The sequence below is a fragment of the Coregonus lavaretus genome (assembly GCF_964263955.1).
Source record: "Coregonus lavaretus genome assembly, chromosome: 28".
NCBI lineage: Eukaryota > Metazoa > Chordata > Actinopteri > Salmoniformes > Salmonidae > Coregonus > Coregonus lavaretus.
The window spans coordinates 19,031,158-19,047,609 of NC_140015.1; the positions used below are offsets into that span (position 1 = coordinate 19,031,158).

At 42.0% G+C, this 16,452-nt stretch overlaps 1 protein-coding gene across 1 annotated transcript; it reads left to right on the plus strand.

Moving 5' to 3' along the window:
• Positions 1-1,016: 1,016 nt before the first annotated feature.
• Positions 1,017-11,145, plus strand: LOC311103686 (activating transcription factor 7-interacting protein 1-like). The gene is made up of 12 exons (XM_084145301.1): positions 1,017-1,236; positions 4,745-5,628; positions 5,847-6,043; positions 6,348-6,476; positions 6,590-6,664; positions 6,790-6,860; positions 7,148-7,257; positions 7,397-8,497; positions 8,622-8,735; positions 8,876-8,983; positions 9,058-9,143; positions 9,405-11,145. Exons 2-12 carry the CDS (start codon positions 4,752-4,754, stop codon positions 9,837-9,839), a joined length of 3,303 nt encoding a protein of 1,100 aa, XP_084001427.1. The 5' UTR covers positions 1,017-1,236; positions 4,745-4,751; the 3' UTR covers positions 9,840-11,145.
• The last annotated feature ends 5,307 nt before the right edge of the window (positions 11,146-16,452 follow it).

Below are 16,452 nucleotides of genomic sequence, written 5' to 3' on the forward strand. Positions count from 1 at the left end.
CCGGTTTTCTTTGGTTGGTTTGGTCAGGGTGTGAATTTCTATGTGTACGTTCTATGTTATTAAAGATCTATGTTGGCCGGGTGTGGTTCCCAATCAGAGGCAGCTGTCGATCGTTGTCTCTGATTGGAGATCATACTTAGGCAGCCATGTTGCCTACCTATGTTGTGGGATCTTGACTCTTGTTTGTGTGTAGCCATTGTGAGCTTCACGTTACTTTTGTTGTTTTGTCGTGTGATAACTTCGTTAATAAACATGTATGCATTCCACGCTGCACCTTGGTCCAATCCTGTACTCAACGAACGTGACACTGTAGGCTTATTGGTGTTAAACTATCGACTGAAACATATACATTACAGAATGCATACAAATATTCTAATATGAATCAAACAGTAAGAAATTAGTAAACATGAGATGGGATGGAAATATGAGATGGTTTTGAATCGTGTTAGTTGATTTCCCTCTGGGTATAGTACCTCACAAGTTAGTAATGAGTATTCTGGGGACAATATTCAGGATAATTATTTTTTACTCCTTAGCACTGTGCGCTAAGGAGGAGAGAGAATGCCTGAAGCACAAGGCAGGATGGATTGAGATGGAGGACTGTTTTGTATGATGAGCATAGAGCAGGAGTTGCTAAAAAATGTAGACTGCACCATTCTTCATGAATAGGAGTCATTGAAAGTGCCTTGAAACTCCTTTGTTTCCCTTTTGTTGTGGAATTCTGTTTACTCAAACAAACCTGCCTTAAGGGGTGGGTTCAGTACTAAAATAAGAAATCTGAATCTTAATGATTCTTCTAATTTTAAGCTTGAATATTGAACATACACTATCTTTATTTTAATCTGGTCCCAGTAATTCTATGGTGAGAGTTTGTAGGAGGAGCCTAGTGAAGCTCACTTTCTCCAAAAATGGTAGCCCCGCCTTCCTCTGTCTGGATTTTCCTCCCTCTTTTTAAGCCCTGCCCCCATCACACTTCCTGCTTTGTTTGAGGAGGGAAACAGCGAGGGAATTGACGACTGAGTAGGCTAGCTGTGGTTTGTGAAGTTTAGAACATACTAAGAATGAGCAGCTTTTGATTCACTCCCAATCAGTGACACAACTGACTGGAACAGCAGACAGGGTAAGCAGATAGTAATTTAACAACCTAACTTGACCTATGTGCAAGTTAGCATTTGTTGATTCAATTTAGCAAGTTCTGGTCACTGCAGGATGCTGTTTTGAAACTGGATGTAAAGGGTGAGTGGCCTCTAAAATATGTGTTTAACACTGACTTAGTGCATTAAGATACTTTTTAATCTGTCTAAACTTCACTGAATGTATAATTTTATGTAAATGGTGATGTATTGGTGAGGCCATTGAAGGAATCTGCAGAAGTCTCATACCTTCCTGATGTAGCAATTGTAGATCCGTTAACGCAGCATTTTGACAATGTGAAATAAACTTACATTAATTTACTTAGTCCTAATCTTCTACCGCTGTAGTGTCTTGCCATAGTCCTTTACCTGTCCCATGAGACCCATCTACTCCAGCACAGCCGCCACTGTCCGTCAATGTGTCCAAGCCGTCAGATCCTGCACATCTTAATTTCACGGGCAATGTTCCTACGGCCAGTCTTCTTATACATGTTCGCATTAGAGACCTTATTTTGCCAGTGCAAAGCAAACCAAAGCAAAAATATACCACTTCATAATTGAAATATCACAATACTGAAATTCAAATTGTTTGAGGCACGGGAGTGTGTCATTGTGTGATCGCTGGACTGGAACAAAAGCCTATGCACTCCATGGCCCTCTAAGAAGTAATGTCAGGATCAATGACTTAGCCAGCTAGTTGAGGAATGATTGACTTGAAATGTAAACGGTACCGACTAAATATTCTCAAAAATCCATAATTTACTTAAACTTTTTTAATAAACCAGAAAAAACACTGATTCTGCGTTGTGACATACCCTGTAGGACTAGGTTGGCCACTCCTTCCTTTGCTCAGCCAACGCCTGGTGCAACAAATCAACAGTAATCAATTAGTATAATGAAATTAAATTGTGCAGATTGATAGTATCTGCTGGACCTTTTTCACTGGGAAAAAAATGTCGTACTTCGCCAAGCCCTTGATACGTAGTCTAAATGAGTGTCCACAGGTGTATTTAATTGCCTCCTTTCACAGGGTAATCTAACTGGGGTAAATGTAATTTAATCCAACTGCAAAGGGAATCCTCCATGAATGTTATCATTGGGGGATTATCCCACACCCTTGGGTTTGACAAGTAAATTCAGGCCCATACTGTCAAAGAGGGGGTCACATGGAGCTAATCTCTGAAACCCAGAACTAATTTTAAGTAATTGCGTCAAATGCTCAATTAGGTTCTGGGGGGAAATGTATGAAAAAATACATTAACAAGACAAGTAAAGTCTTCACCCTCCTAAACGGAAACTCTTTACATGGAGCAAATGCATTGCATTGCATTACATTTTCAGCTGCAGGTAGAACTGGATTTCTATGATGGGGCAGTTTAAGGAATGACATTCCATGAGAGCAACATTACTTTTTCAAAGATTATTTGAAAACTTGTACTAATGTCATTACAGATTCTTCCAACTCAATGGGGTTTATTTTATTGCTTGAAAACACTGAAAATCTTAGACTGGCTTTAAGAGCTGTCCTAAATGTTGGTCAAGATGGCATGGCTAAGATGGCATGGCACTATGCAAGGCTACTTGATTGTTTGATTTGTTTTCATTCCTATTTTGATGAATGAGAGGCAGTGGTAAGTATAAGCAGAACTTACCGCTTAGTTGGCTATAGCCTGGAAACCTGATGTTTTATTCCATGGAATTCTACGTCGGGCATAAATGAGCATTTGGAATCAGGAACGTTTCCTCTCATGACCTCTACAAGCCAGAATGTTGAATAAAAATATATTTTAACTTACTTTACTGGTTGTCCGTGTGGTTGGTCTGTTTGCAGGTAGGAATGTGAGACAAGTATAATTAAATCAACTTTTCAAAGTGCTGGGTAATGTGTTCAGATTTCTGTCACCTGAAGCATGCGCACAACCATGTAAGCATGAGCCTGGCAAGTAGGCATGCATCACGTGCGTGTATTTTCATGTGTGCATGCTTCAATGAAATTCAACATTGGGTTTCCAGGCAAGGTTGGCTATTGCTTTTAAGTCAAGTGTAGAAGGGGAGCGTTCTTGTATCCTACCTTCTCTCCACCTTGCTGCCTGCAGGCTTGGAGAAACTAGCTGCCTATGTGAATGCTGCTAGGTTTTGCACTAGTATGGGGGATTTATTATTCTCCTAATTGATGGGATGACTAACTTAGAAAGAATGCATTCTGGACTGTGCTAATGTAGGTTGTGTCACCTGGCAAGCTGTGATTGATGTGAATAGCTGTTTTAGGGGGTAAAATGAGATAAGGATTTGTGTCTCCAAATACTAGACTATACTGGTTCTTTGTGATCTGTGAACCATCCTTGGCTCTTCTCACTATGACAGGTTGTTATGATAAACGTATGCCTGGAAACAGGGATGCGCTAAGAGGCGGGGGACTAGCCTGTGCGCCAACGGATTGGCTGAGTAAGTCTAAACCACGCTCAAGTCTCTACTCTGATTGGCCAGCAGAGAGGTGGGAACTCTCTCTCTGTAAGAGTATTTGAAGAACAATCTGAAACAATGGATTTAGTTCTCTGAAGTGCCCTGCGAGGTATTTCAAAGAGCCCGTATATACGAAACATCATATTTACCATTGAAGGTTTTTGCATTAATTAAAATAACTAGTATATCTTAGAAGTCGTGTTGACCTCTTTTGTTCCTAATGCCAGATTTGAATTGACGCAACTTTGACAATTGCATAGCATTTCTTACGACATACATGGACAAGCCCTGAAATTTCATACAGATCTATTTTGAAAAGAATGAATGAAAGACAAACATCCAACAGATTTAGTTAATAGATGAATACACATTTGACAAAAACACTCAGAATTGGATAATCGCCTGATGATCACCAGCGTCCGGTACAACGGTCTATGGCCCGTGACATGAAAGGTCAAAAGTGGTGATGGAGTAGCGCCATTCTCAAATCGAACAGTAATCTGTGCCGCACGCTCATGCTGTCAACATAGCAGCATGGTGCATCACTCAGAAACATACATCTCTTTTCCATAAAATATATGTTAGAATTTTCAAACTAGCTTTCATTGGGAAGGCAGATAAAGCATTTTTATCAAAGTCAATCACTTTTGCATGTGAACAGAATCCTACTCATTACTCCACGTGCTTAACCCACTTTTTTGTTTTGAGCTGACTTCGCTGTCGGCCAGAGCAGGGCACCTGGCTCACGCCCAGGAGGCAGCCCGGTTCCAAAACAAATGCAATCACTTTTCACCCGGTGCAAACACCTCCCACCGGGGCCAGATATTCTAATCCCCTCACTGCATCACCTGCTTGTGTTGCCAGGCAGGCTTTGCACTCTACCAATCAGAGTTGACAGGGTGTAAAGAGGAGGAGGGGCTGCATGATGTGGGTGTGTCCCATCTTGGACTTCAACAATAGTGTGTACAGGGAAAGTCTGTTCTCCCACTTCTATTTGAATTTAATGCACTTCATTAATGAAGAGTTTAATGAAAAATGTTCCGTTTTTAATTTGCATCAATCAAATGCATTGCAATTAAGTAGAGTAAAACAAAAACAAACTTGTACATGATTGACATTATTTTGCTCTCTTCTCCACCACCTTTCAGGTCAAACATGGATGTTGCTGTCGCAGAGGAACCCCTGAGGAAAATCTTCAGAGCAAAAAAGACTATGAAAGTCAGTGATCGACGGCAACTGGAATCCCTTCACACCACTCTTTCCTCTCCATGTTCTATCCCATCCCCACCTCAGCCAGCAATGGTAAATGGGAAGCAATCTGAAGATGTGTCCATGGAAGTAGATAAAGAAACACATGGAGCTACACATCCCACCACTCCTGCTCCTTCCTCCCTGACAGCCACATCCCTAACCACTGAGACCTCTGAGGAATCATCAACCTCTGCATTACTGGTTCCTTCATCACAGAACATACACTCTGATGTAAAAGATGTTCAGGAAGATGAAGGAGAGGGGGACAAGGAGTCTACATTACCCAGCCTCGAGGTAGAAGACAAAATGAATGGAGTGATGAAGGGGGATAGAGATTCCAAGGAGGATGTTATCCCTGCCTCTCCTGTGAGTTCAGAGAAAACAGAAGCGGTAAGGGAGAAAGAGGTTGATGATATGGAAATAGACCTGGTACCAGGTACCACTCAGGACACAATGCCCATATTGAACCCTGCCTCCTCCCTCCTCCTGTCCCCCAACACGGCTGTAGAGTCTGTCTCTTCCCCCTCCCTCTCCCCATCATACACGGCAGAGTCTGACCAGGAGGTCAGGCCAGGATTCCTGGTGCTTAGTGATGATGACGATGTCCAGGATGAGAGCGATGAGGAGGAAAAAGATGAGAAAGAGAAAGAACAGAGGGAAAGTGAAGAAGGAGGGGTGGAAAAAGTTGAGGTTAACATGGAGAAGCCAGAACAATTTGAAAGTGGTGCTCCAGTTGACTGTCCATCCCCTTCATCACCGATACCCCGTCAGATTGATGAAGGTAATCCTATAGTCCTTTCCAATCCCAACTGAAGCACCGAAGTGATTATGTCAAGTTTAGTTAATATGTTAGCTAGGTTGCAGGAATTGGTCATATTTCTGACTTCAACTGGCCTGTTAGCTAGCGAAGATATACATTTTTTCAAGATGTTAGCTTCGATAATAGTGGTGTTGTTTTGATAGATGATACTGTAATGTTTTGTGTTCTCTCTAAACAAGAAGAGGAGGGTGCTGCTCTACAGAGGAAACGATCCCTGTCTGGAGACTCAGAGGATGGCGGCCAAAAGCAGGGAGAAAGAGATGTGGAAGTGGTGGAGAGGCATCACAAGAGGCCCAGAGTTGACTGTGAAGAGCTGGAGGCTCATGTGGAACTGAAGATCAGTGGGAGCGCTGAAAGGCAACACAAGCTGAAGAAGGTTGGTCCTCAAATGAAAGATGTTTTATTTTATTTTTTATTTAAAGAAACCACATCTCAGTTCCCAAATTGTAGTCATATATCCTGAGTTGCATGGCATATTTTTGCTATTTTAAGACCCTTTTCTGACAAGTAATATATATATATATATATATATTTATTTTATGGTGCTACCTTCTTGTTTTTTGAGTGTTATTTATTTAAAAAATCTCAGTTGGACTGGTTTCAAGTTTAAACAAATAAAATAACCTTCCATCTTTATTTTTCCTCACTTAAAATCCCTCTCCCCTCCCTCTCCTCTGTAGGTGGTGCAGCATCTTGTTGAGGAGCAGTTGCGTGTTCTGCAGCTCACACTGTTTGACAAGAGTCTTCAGGGGCTCAGAGACAGAGTGGACAAAATAGAAAAACACCCGAGTGCCCTCAGCAGCCTGCAGGTTAGTTGTCAAAGGATGGTAAATAAAACACAAACAGGGTAATCAAGGATAAAGACATTGGAATGTATTGCCCATTAGACAAGCCAATCCATGCTCCACGTGTGCCCTTTCAGGCAAAGATTGCCCGACTTTCCAAGAAAGTTGGAACTGCCAACCAGGCCAGGGAGAATGCCAAGAAACCTCCAGAGGTGAGTGAAAATGGAGGAAATTGATCTTTCAATGATGACTGTGATTTCAGAGGGAACTTGCCTTTTTGAAAGGTTGATGGTACCATTGGAACTCCATACAAAGTGCTCTTCCCTATATTCATCAGGTACCGTTGCCGCCTACCTCTACCAATGCCACAGCAACCACTTCAGCAGGATCAGCAATTCTCTGCCTGAGGTAAGTCAATGGTTTGAAGTGTAGCAGCGTATCCCAAATAATCAGAGGAAAGAATTTTTCACCAGAGGGTAGCCCAAAGCAGTAGGTGCATTGACAACTAATAATCAATTTGTCATTAAGAGTTATCTGGGATAAAAGTAATTGATTGGATGCATAGGGATGTCATACTGTATCTCTCAGCATCCACTTATGTTTGTGTTCACCATCATTCTCCACTGAGCAACCTTTTGATCAGCTTCCTGACTCCTCTGCCTGTACTCACTTTCCTCTCCTCTCCTTGTAAACAGAACAATGGGGAACAACACACAGGATCCAATGCGTAATGATCAGAGCAGTCAAACCCCTACTCCTGTACGTAATGATCAGAGCAGTCAAACCCCCACTCCTGTACCCACAGGTAAGCAAGAGGGAGTTAGTCTGTTGGCAGGTTTCTCCTTATATTAATCTATGTGTTTTCTTTAACCACCTGATATTATTATGTATTTTATATAGTCTATCTTCATTTTTTAAATCTCAATTTCTTTCTGTTCCACAAGCCCCCTTGCTACCTTCCCCCTCTTCCACATCCTCAACTGGATCTCAACCCACGTCCCAAACCTTGAAGCTGAGCACCTGTGTTACCCCAGCACCAGGCCAGTCTGCCTTCTCTCTCCAGCCATTCCTCATACAGCTGCCTGGAGGAGGGACAGCCATCCTTACCAACCAAACCAACTCCCAGCTAACACCCACCGCTGCCTTCATCCTGCAGAGGACTACTCCCTACACCCCTGCCGCTCCCAAGCCCCCCTCCGCAGCCACCCTCTTATCTCATTTCGCTGCCACACCCACAAATACACCCACAACCATGACTACACCCACTGACACACCAGCTGCCACAACCTCTCACATGACCACAACCATGGCCATAACCACACCCAGGACCACAACAATAACCACACCCAGGATCATAATCACACCCAGGACCACAACCATAACCACACCCAGGATCATGACCACAACCATAACCACACCCAGGACCACAACCATAACCACACCCAGGACCACAACCAAAACCACACCCAGGACCACAACCATAACCACACCCAGGACCACAACCATAACCACACCCAGGACCACAACCATAACCACACCCAGGACCACAACCATAACCACACCCAGGACCACAACCATAACCACACCCAGGACCACAACCATAACCACACCCAGGACCACAACCATACCCACACCCAGGACCACACCCACACCCAGGACCACAACCACACCCACACCCAGGACCACAACCACACCCACACCCAGGACCACAACCATAACCACACCGAGGACCACAACCATAAACACACCCACATGCAGGGCCACAACCACAACTATGGCTACAACCACACTCTGTGCCACACCCAATGATGCCTACCCTGGAGCCAATGGGACAGTCAGCAGGCCCAGCTCAGGCGTGTCTGTCTCCGTCTGTGAGTCCATTCGGCTTGTGTCTGTGGCGAACTCCACTTCAACTACATCCTTACCAAGATTCTCAATGCCAGCCACCACAGGCACTCAACCCTCTGTGCAACCAGCTGCCTCTGTGCATCCAGCTGCCCCAGCGCAACTAGCTGCCCCTGTACCACAGGTGCCTGCGAAAACAGGTTAGCTTACATCTCAGATGTTTGGCTTGTCATCTTGGAAGAGTAAATGTAAAGAGTTTGTTTTTGTCCGGATTCGGTGTCATTCAAACTGAGAAGCTCTGTTTTCCTACACTCTCCTATGTAGGAAGTCAAGCTACAAACCATCCTTCAGACTCCACACAGGCATCTCGCCCTGCCAAGTCCGAAGCATTCATAGACCTGACAGAGGAGGAGGAGGATGATGATGATGATGTTCAAGGTAAGATTGATATTCCTTTCCTTCCTTCTTCCTTTTGGTGACCAGTATTTATGATATTATAGGGGCCAGACATGCAGTGGGTTGTACATAGTGACTAGTGCACTACATCTCCCTGAGTAGTCCCCATGTGTTGTGTGCAGTTACTGGAGTGCTGAAGGCTCCGATGGCTTTGAAGGCCTCAACAGCGTGTCAGCGAACCACAGCCACACAGCAAACAGCCACCTCCACTTCAGTTGGAACACAGGCCGGTAAGTGGAATCTTGTGCCAACACTGTCTGTGGTTATGTTGGCAGTAGAATACCCAGATTGTTTTTCTCTTTAGTTTATTGCTGTGTTTCAGTGAGGTCATCTCTTGGTCAGACTTCAGCCGTTGGATCTCCACACACTGTTCATCATTGCCCCCTGCAGGTGAGACTACCAAATGTTTGAAAGCGGAGCAACTTTGTCTTTCAATACATGGAATACTGCATGTTCCAGAATTACGTTTGCCAATTGGAAGACAATTGTATATTGGCCTATAATCAACCAAAGAGAGTAAACATAGCAAATGAATGTGAAAGGCTGAGTGAAAGTAGTACAATTTTGTTAAAATTCATCTTTCAGGGCTCGCCATCTAAAAGTGTTGCCTCAGCAACAACCACTTCTTCATCTTCCACACCTTGCCTCCAGCCCTCTCCCCTTCCCCCTTTGCCTGTCCCACCTCAAACTATCAGCCTGCCCCTAGAGGCATCCATCACCAGCCCTCCACAGCAGCCTCTGCTCAAAATAACCCGGGTTCCGAGCCAGAATGACGGCATCGTGCTCTCCTGGTCTGTGACTGAGGTAGACCAGAGCTGTGCTGCCGTGGACAGCTACCACCTATATGCCTACCACCAGGACCCCTCTGGCCACGCCGCCCCCGGCACACCCCCCCTACTCTGGAAGAAGATAGGGGAGGTGAAGGCCTTGGCTCTGCCCATGGCCTGTACACTCACACAGTTTGTCTCTGGCTCCAAGTACTACTTTGCAGTCCGTGCCAGGGATGTGTATGGCCGCTTTGGACCATTCTGTGTGCCTCAGTGCACTGACGTCTTAACGTCCCCTTCACCGAAAGCTCCAATTTAACCACACGTTAAGATTTAAGTTAAAATGTGTTGTGTCAAGTTAAAACAAGAGGAGAAATGTTGATTCTGTAGATTTTTTCTGTTAACCAGTCTGGCCAAAGTGAAAAGTTCAGTACAGCTGTTGGCAAAACTAATTGCTCTATTTTCAAATGAATGTGTTTGGTATTTGTTTTATCAGAATTGTGCACTCAAATCATCTTTGAGCCAAGGTGTTATCATTGGAATGTTACTGGGAAATGTTTTTGCCCATCTTAGTGAAATCGGTTGGCCCCATGTGACCACTGTCTGCCTGCCGTGTGTTTGACCACATGGGAGCAGCATTGTACCAAAATGGTATCTTTGACACAGGACGAGAGCATTTGAAAATCAACCTGAAATGGCCTGATTCCGTTTCTGAAAGAAAATGGACAAAGTATTCTTCTCCTTCTAGTTCCCTGAAGGGATTTGAAAACTCTAACTTTTCATTGCAATTGTCAGTCTAACATACTATGAAGGACAGAATGACCATGTTATTATATGGTAATACACAGTCATTTTTTTATGGGCCTAATAGTAAAGACATGTTATTTAATGTTTTTTTATTACCTTTTTAATTTGGCATGAACAGAACCAGTCGTCATGTTTTTATATTGTCAGACATATCACTTCAAAAAGTAGGCTACCTGCGCATGTTCGTCTACTCCAAAATAATTCCAGCATCCAAACAGTGCACTCGTGCCATCTGTTACGAAACACCAAAAAGTGTAATGACATTCTGCGATTTTCATTAGGTCTACACTCTTGTAGCCTGAATATATTGATGCATCTTTGACAAAATGACCTTTTTTTGTAGAAAGAAAAGTTGGGATGCCTGAAAAGGGGCTGAGATACCGGACTGTCCTGGGATGACAAGTGCAGCCACATGGATATATTTTTTTAAACCATGACCGGTGGGGGTGTTAGTTTAATTTGGAATATGCATTTATTTTAATATTTACCTCTAGCAGTACAAATAGCATTTGAAAGAAATAGTAGAATTGTTCATTTAGTATTATTTAGAGACCCCCCCCCCCCCCCCCCCTCCCACCCCAAAGTTTGACTTTGTTGCATTTAGGGGGACTCATGTCTCGTTCAGGGGGTCTGAGACCTCCCTGGGCCTCGTAATTCACACTGTCTGCTGATCACTTTATACTCTGTCTGATAGGGACATGTAAAGTCTTAATGGCTGGTTTGAAACATGTAAATGCATTGGACCTGACAACAGATTGACCGAAAGGTTAAGTACCAAGAACTATTCAGACTATTGTAATTTTTCATTAAAATGTTTGTAAACTATACTGGTGTATTTATGCTTGACTCTAGGTGGTGCTAGTCCCTTATCAGTTTATTCACACTAACATCGGTTCCTCGACATTTGTTGGAAAGGCACCCCCTCCTCCTCCTCCTCCTCCTCCTCTCTCTCACTCTCTCAATGCATACTAATGCTGCGAGAGGACCCTCCTCCCTCCTACCCAGCTTTCTCAGGGATGGGCGGGAGAGGGGACAGATAGCAATTTCAGTTCAGTATCCTTTTTCATAAGGCTGGCAATGCTTGTCTTACAACCCTGTGTCTTTTCAGTAAGCAATATTGATGAGACTGCAACATGTCTAACCTGTGTGTGTGGTATGTAATAGACCAGAGTTAGAGGAAAAGGACATGTTTTCATCTGAATGGGAAGGCTTTTTTTGTTGAAAGAAGAAAGAAGATAAGCTGGGAGGGGGAATAACTGGCAACTGCCAAATCCCCCTTCCACATAGAGACAAGAAAAAACGGAGGCTACTGGAGTATTTTGTTCTTCTTCTTCGTCATCACCTTGCTGGGAGGTGCTTTATCTTTTCATTTGCTTGCTCTCTCTGTCCTCTGCCTTCTCATCTATTTCTCCCTTTACCTGGTCTACAATTTCTTCTATATAGGAAAGAGATTATTTTTCCTTTTTAATTTCCTTATCCATTCTCCCTTCCCTTACCATTCCTATGACTCCCAATATTTTCCCCCTGTTACCCACGCTGCCCCTCCCCACATTGCTCCACTCACCGTCCACCCCATAACTTGGATTAGTTTTTGAATCCACCAGTGTTTCAATTATCCAGATTTTTTCGACAGCAAAGACACAAGCTCGTTGATAACACTATTTTACCTTTTTTCATTTTTGACCTCTTCCTATTTTGTACCTCTTTTCTTCTCCCACAATCCTTTGCATCTCTATTTTGGGGATTCTTATTTGTATTTCTAGGTAGGTCTCTTAGTGTTTAGTGTCTGTTTCAATCTGTTTATGTGTGTGTATTTGTGTGTGCTACGCATCCATATAACACACATCAACACACACACACATGCTAAACTACAGTAAGGCTCGGTATAGGAATGGTTCTTTCATCAAATCATTCAGCTGGTACTTGTTTTCATGACATGGCATCCCCACTCTCCATCCCAAACATCACCTTTTTGCTTTTGACCTCAATCAAAACCTCAGTGATTCATCCTGCAACGCCTTCCTCTCTTCTCAGAGGAGCACATTTTCTCTCACAGTATTGCACAACAGTCTCTTCTCCTCCCATTAAATGTGTAACTGCCTCCGTTTCCTTATATTGAATCGTTTTACTCACACACAGGAGGAGACTAATGCAAGGTCCCAAGGCAAACTCCATATCTAGCTAAAAAGGAATAAATCAAGATATTATACTGTTCCCATCTCATCCTGCACCTCTTATGAAACCACTGCTGTCTGATGAAGACGGTCAAACATTATCTGTAGCTCCGCTCTTAATACTCACTCACCCGTCTCTCGTTCTACTGGTCTGTCACCTGTGTGTGCAACTCTCTCTACCCACTCCACCCCTCTCCTTTCACTCTCACTCCCTCTGACACACACAAGCACTCAAAGATAATGGACTAAAACCCTTGCTGCTATTCTTTAACTTTCAGAGGATTTCTCTTTTTACATGCTTTTCTCATCTGTCGCTCTCCTTTAAGCGCCATTCATCTCTATCCCATCATTGTTTTCCACTTACACCCCCACCCTTTTAATTGATCCAGTCATTTATTTATTTGTTGCTCCATCTTTTTCATTTGCCATCAAATGATTGACATATCCCAATGTTCTAAATGTTAGAGGGTCATTTTGTTTTTCTGATATAATTTGAGAGTTATGTTTACTTATATGGGGAATAATTTTTGTAAGCTATTACTGGGACTACTGTGATATATTTTAAGTGGCAGGTAATTTAGTGTAGTTATTTGGGAACTATGTTTAGCAATAGGAGAAGGGAAGTGTTGAAGACAGGGTGGTGAAAAGGTTGTAGGGAATTAGGTTTATTGCGAACTAACCAAAAAACTTAGACTTTTTGGTGTGTGTGTGTGTGTGTGAGTGAGCGAGCGAGAGAGGGAAAGAGAGAGTGAGAGAGAGGAAAGAGAGAGTGAGAGAGGGGAAAGAGAGTGAGAGAGGGAAAGAGAGTGTATTACACAGAGCAATAGACATACATAGATAAGTAGAGCAAACCACAATTCATTCTCGCTCCACCTTGCTTTCTTTATATTTCAATTTTTTCTTGAAGGAGAATTTTATGATTCTCCTCTACATTATATGAAGATATTGGGGAATGGGATTTAAAAAGAATATTCTTCACAATGATAAATGCATTCTGGATGTAGCTGTTTTCCTGAGGAATTACTGTCTTGGATTGGACTCCAAATGAAAGCCTCTAATTAACTGTTATTATAAACAGCACTGAAATTCAGGACTTTTTTGTATTTTTTCCCTAATGGACTAAAGCTGATTTTAATAATTTTTTCTACTAATGAATTTTAATGGGATTTTACTATCAAGGATTAAGGACTCAACATCTTTTATCTTCTAGTGATATATTTGTGATTGTTACAATTTCTCCTATCTACAAACACAATTACATTTAGAATCACTCAGTATTAAGGGTTAATTAGGTGAGTACAGTGCCTCTCTTACACACAAGCTATTTCTATTGCTCTTCATTTTGTTGTCATTGATTAATGGTATGTGTGCACACATTTTGTCGTTCAATGTGGGTGTTAACATACATATAGTATTTCATACATATCATTGCACCACAGTGTGTCAGTGTCTGGTGTGTGTGTGTGATAGAGAGAGGTGGATATTGAACGAGTTGAATGGTGGATTATCGAAGATCAGTAATTTCCCCTAAATTCCACCATATCTATATATTTTTTTCCTTGAGCCTTTGATACCTTGTTTGAGCTCTTATATATGTTTGTCCATCCATATAATCAAAAACTCTGATCTCGTCATACCCTTTCTATACATTTAGGTACATAATCTACATAATCTGTATCTCGGTCGTTCCACGAATAGTGCCCTTTGATACCTTAAATTGTGTACCAATATTGCATTTTAAAAGCCTGTTATATTAAATTAAGTACCCTTTAATATAGACCACATGGAAAATTCTATATATCTGTTCAATTTAATACATTTCCCCAAGTTTTCACCATCATTGTAAAGCCCTAGTTATTTTGTTACTTTGACAGTCATTTCTGAAGATGATTATTTATTCCATGTGATTAGTAATTCATTTACGTTTGTTCCTCATTTTAAGGTCAATGTGTTACGTGACCTAAACTCGTTTTAATATGGTTAAACAATTCCTTTAAAAAAATGTTTTTTTAAAGAAACATTGAACATCTTATAGTCAAATCATAGTGTAAAAGCAGGTGAACTGGTTCTACTCTCTTTGGTCATTTTCTGGTGTTTTGTGGTGGAAAACTGAGCATGTTGAGCGTAACACGTCATTTGGAAAGTATTCAGACCCCTTGACTTTTTCCACATTCTGTTACATTACAGCCTTATTCTAAAATGGATTAAATTGTTTTTCCCTCATCAATCTACACACAATACCCCATAATGACAAAGCAAAAACAGGTTTTTAGAAAACTGAAACAGGTTTTAAAAAAACGGAAATATCACATTTACATAAGTATTCTGACCCTTTAATCAGTACTTTGTTGAAGCACCTTTGGCAGCAATTATAGCCTTGAGTCTTCAGTATGCTTCTTCGTAGGGATGGTGCCAGGATTCCTCCAGACGTGATGCTTGGCATTCAGGCCAAAGAGTTCAATCTTGGTTTCATCAGACCAGAGGATCTTGTTTCTCATGGTCTGAGAGTCCTTTAAGTGCCTTTTGGCAAACTCCAAGCGGGCTGTCGTGCCTTTTACTGAGGAGTGGCTTCCGTCTGGCCACTACCATAAAGGCCTGATTGGTGGAGTGCTGCAGAGATGGTTGTCCTTCTGGAAGGAGCAACTCTGGAGATCTGTCAGAGTGATCATCAGGTTCTTGGTCACCTCCCTGACCAAGGCCCTTCTCCCCCGATTGCTCAGTTTGGCCAGGCGGCCAGCTCTAGGAAGAGTCTTGGTGGTTCCAAACTTCTTCTATTTTAAGGATGATGGAGGCCACTGTGTTCTTGGGGACCTTCAATGCTGCAGAAATGTATTGGTAACCTTTCCCTGATCTGTGCCTCGACACAATCCTGTCTCAGAGCGCTACAGACAATTCCTTCGACCTCATGGCTTGGTTTTTGCTCTGACATGCACTGTCAACTGAAGGACCTTATATAGACAGGTGTGCCTTTCTAAATCATGTCCAATCAATTGAATTTACCACAGGTGGACTCCAATTAAGTTGTAGAAACATCTCAAGGATGATCAATGGAAAGTCTCATAGCAAAGGGTCTGAATACGTATGTAAATAAGTATTTTTTAAATTATTTATTTTTTAATACATTTTCTAAAATATCTAAAACCTGTTTTCGCTTTGTCATTATGGGGTATTGTGTGAAGATAGATGAGGATTTTTTATTTATTTAATCCATTTTAGAATAAGGCTGTAACGTAATAAAATGTGAAAAAATAATATTTGTCTGAATATATCTGAATATTTTCCGAATGCACTGTAGATTATTGTGAAGCTTGCATTCAATTGCCCCTCCATGTTGCACACAACAAGCTTCCATTCTCCCTGATTTGTCTGATTTTTAAGATCAATCATCAACCCTGTTATGGTAAATGGTGTTAGGGTCAACCTTGTTACTTAATTGGCACTTTACTATAGTTCTTTTTTTTTATGAGATAGGAAAACATGTTTTTTTATGAAGTTGTGCTCTTTATGACCGAATGTTAAAATGATTTTAAAAAATAAATAATCAAATGACACTCTATACTATACTATTGGTGTAGCTCAGTTGGTAGAGCATGGCGTTTGCAACGTCAGGGTTGTGGGTTTGATTCCCACAGGGGGCCAATATGGAAAAAAAAGAAAGAAAAAAAATGTATGCACTCACTAACTGTAAGTCGCTCTGGATAAGAGCGTCTGCTAAATGACTACAATGTAAATGAATGACTCATCTCCACACCTCATAAACAAGCTTCTATTGCTTTGCCTATATCTGTACTCTGTACTCTTTAAACCTCCCTACCCACTCTCCAATGCCGTTCTAGACACTTCAGTTAATGTGTGTGTGTGACTGTGAGAGAGAAAGAGCGAGAGTGAGTCCATTGCCCTTTCCGCCTACCTCTCCCTGCAGCTTATCCGGTGAATACATCATTATTTCAA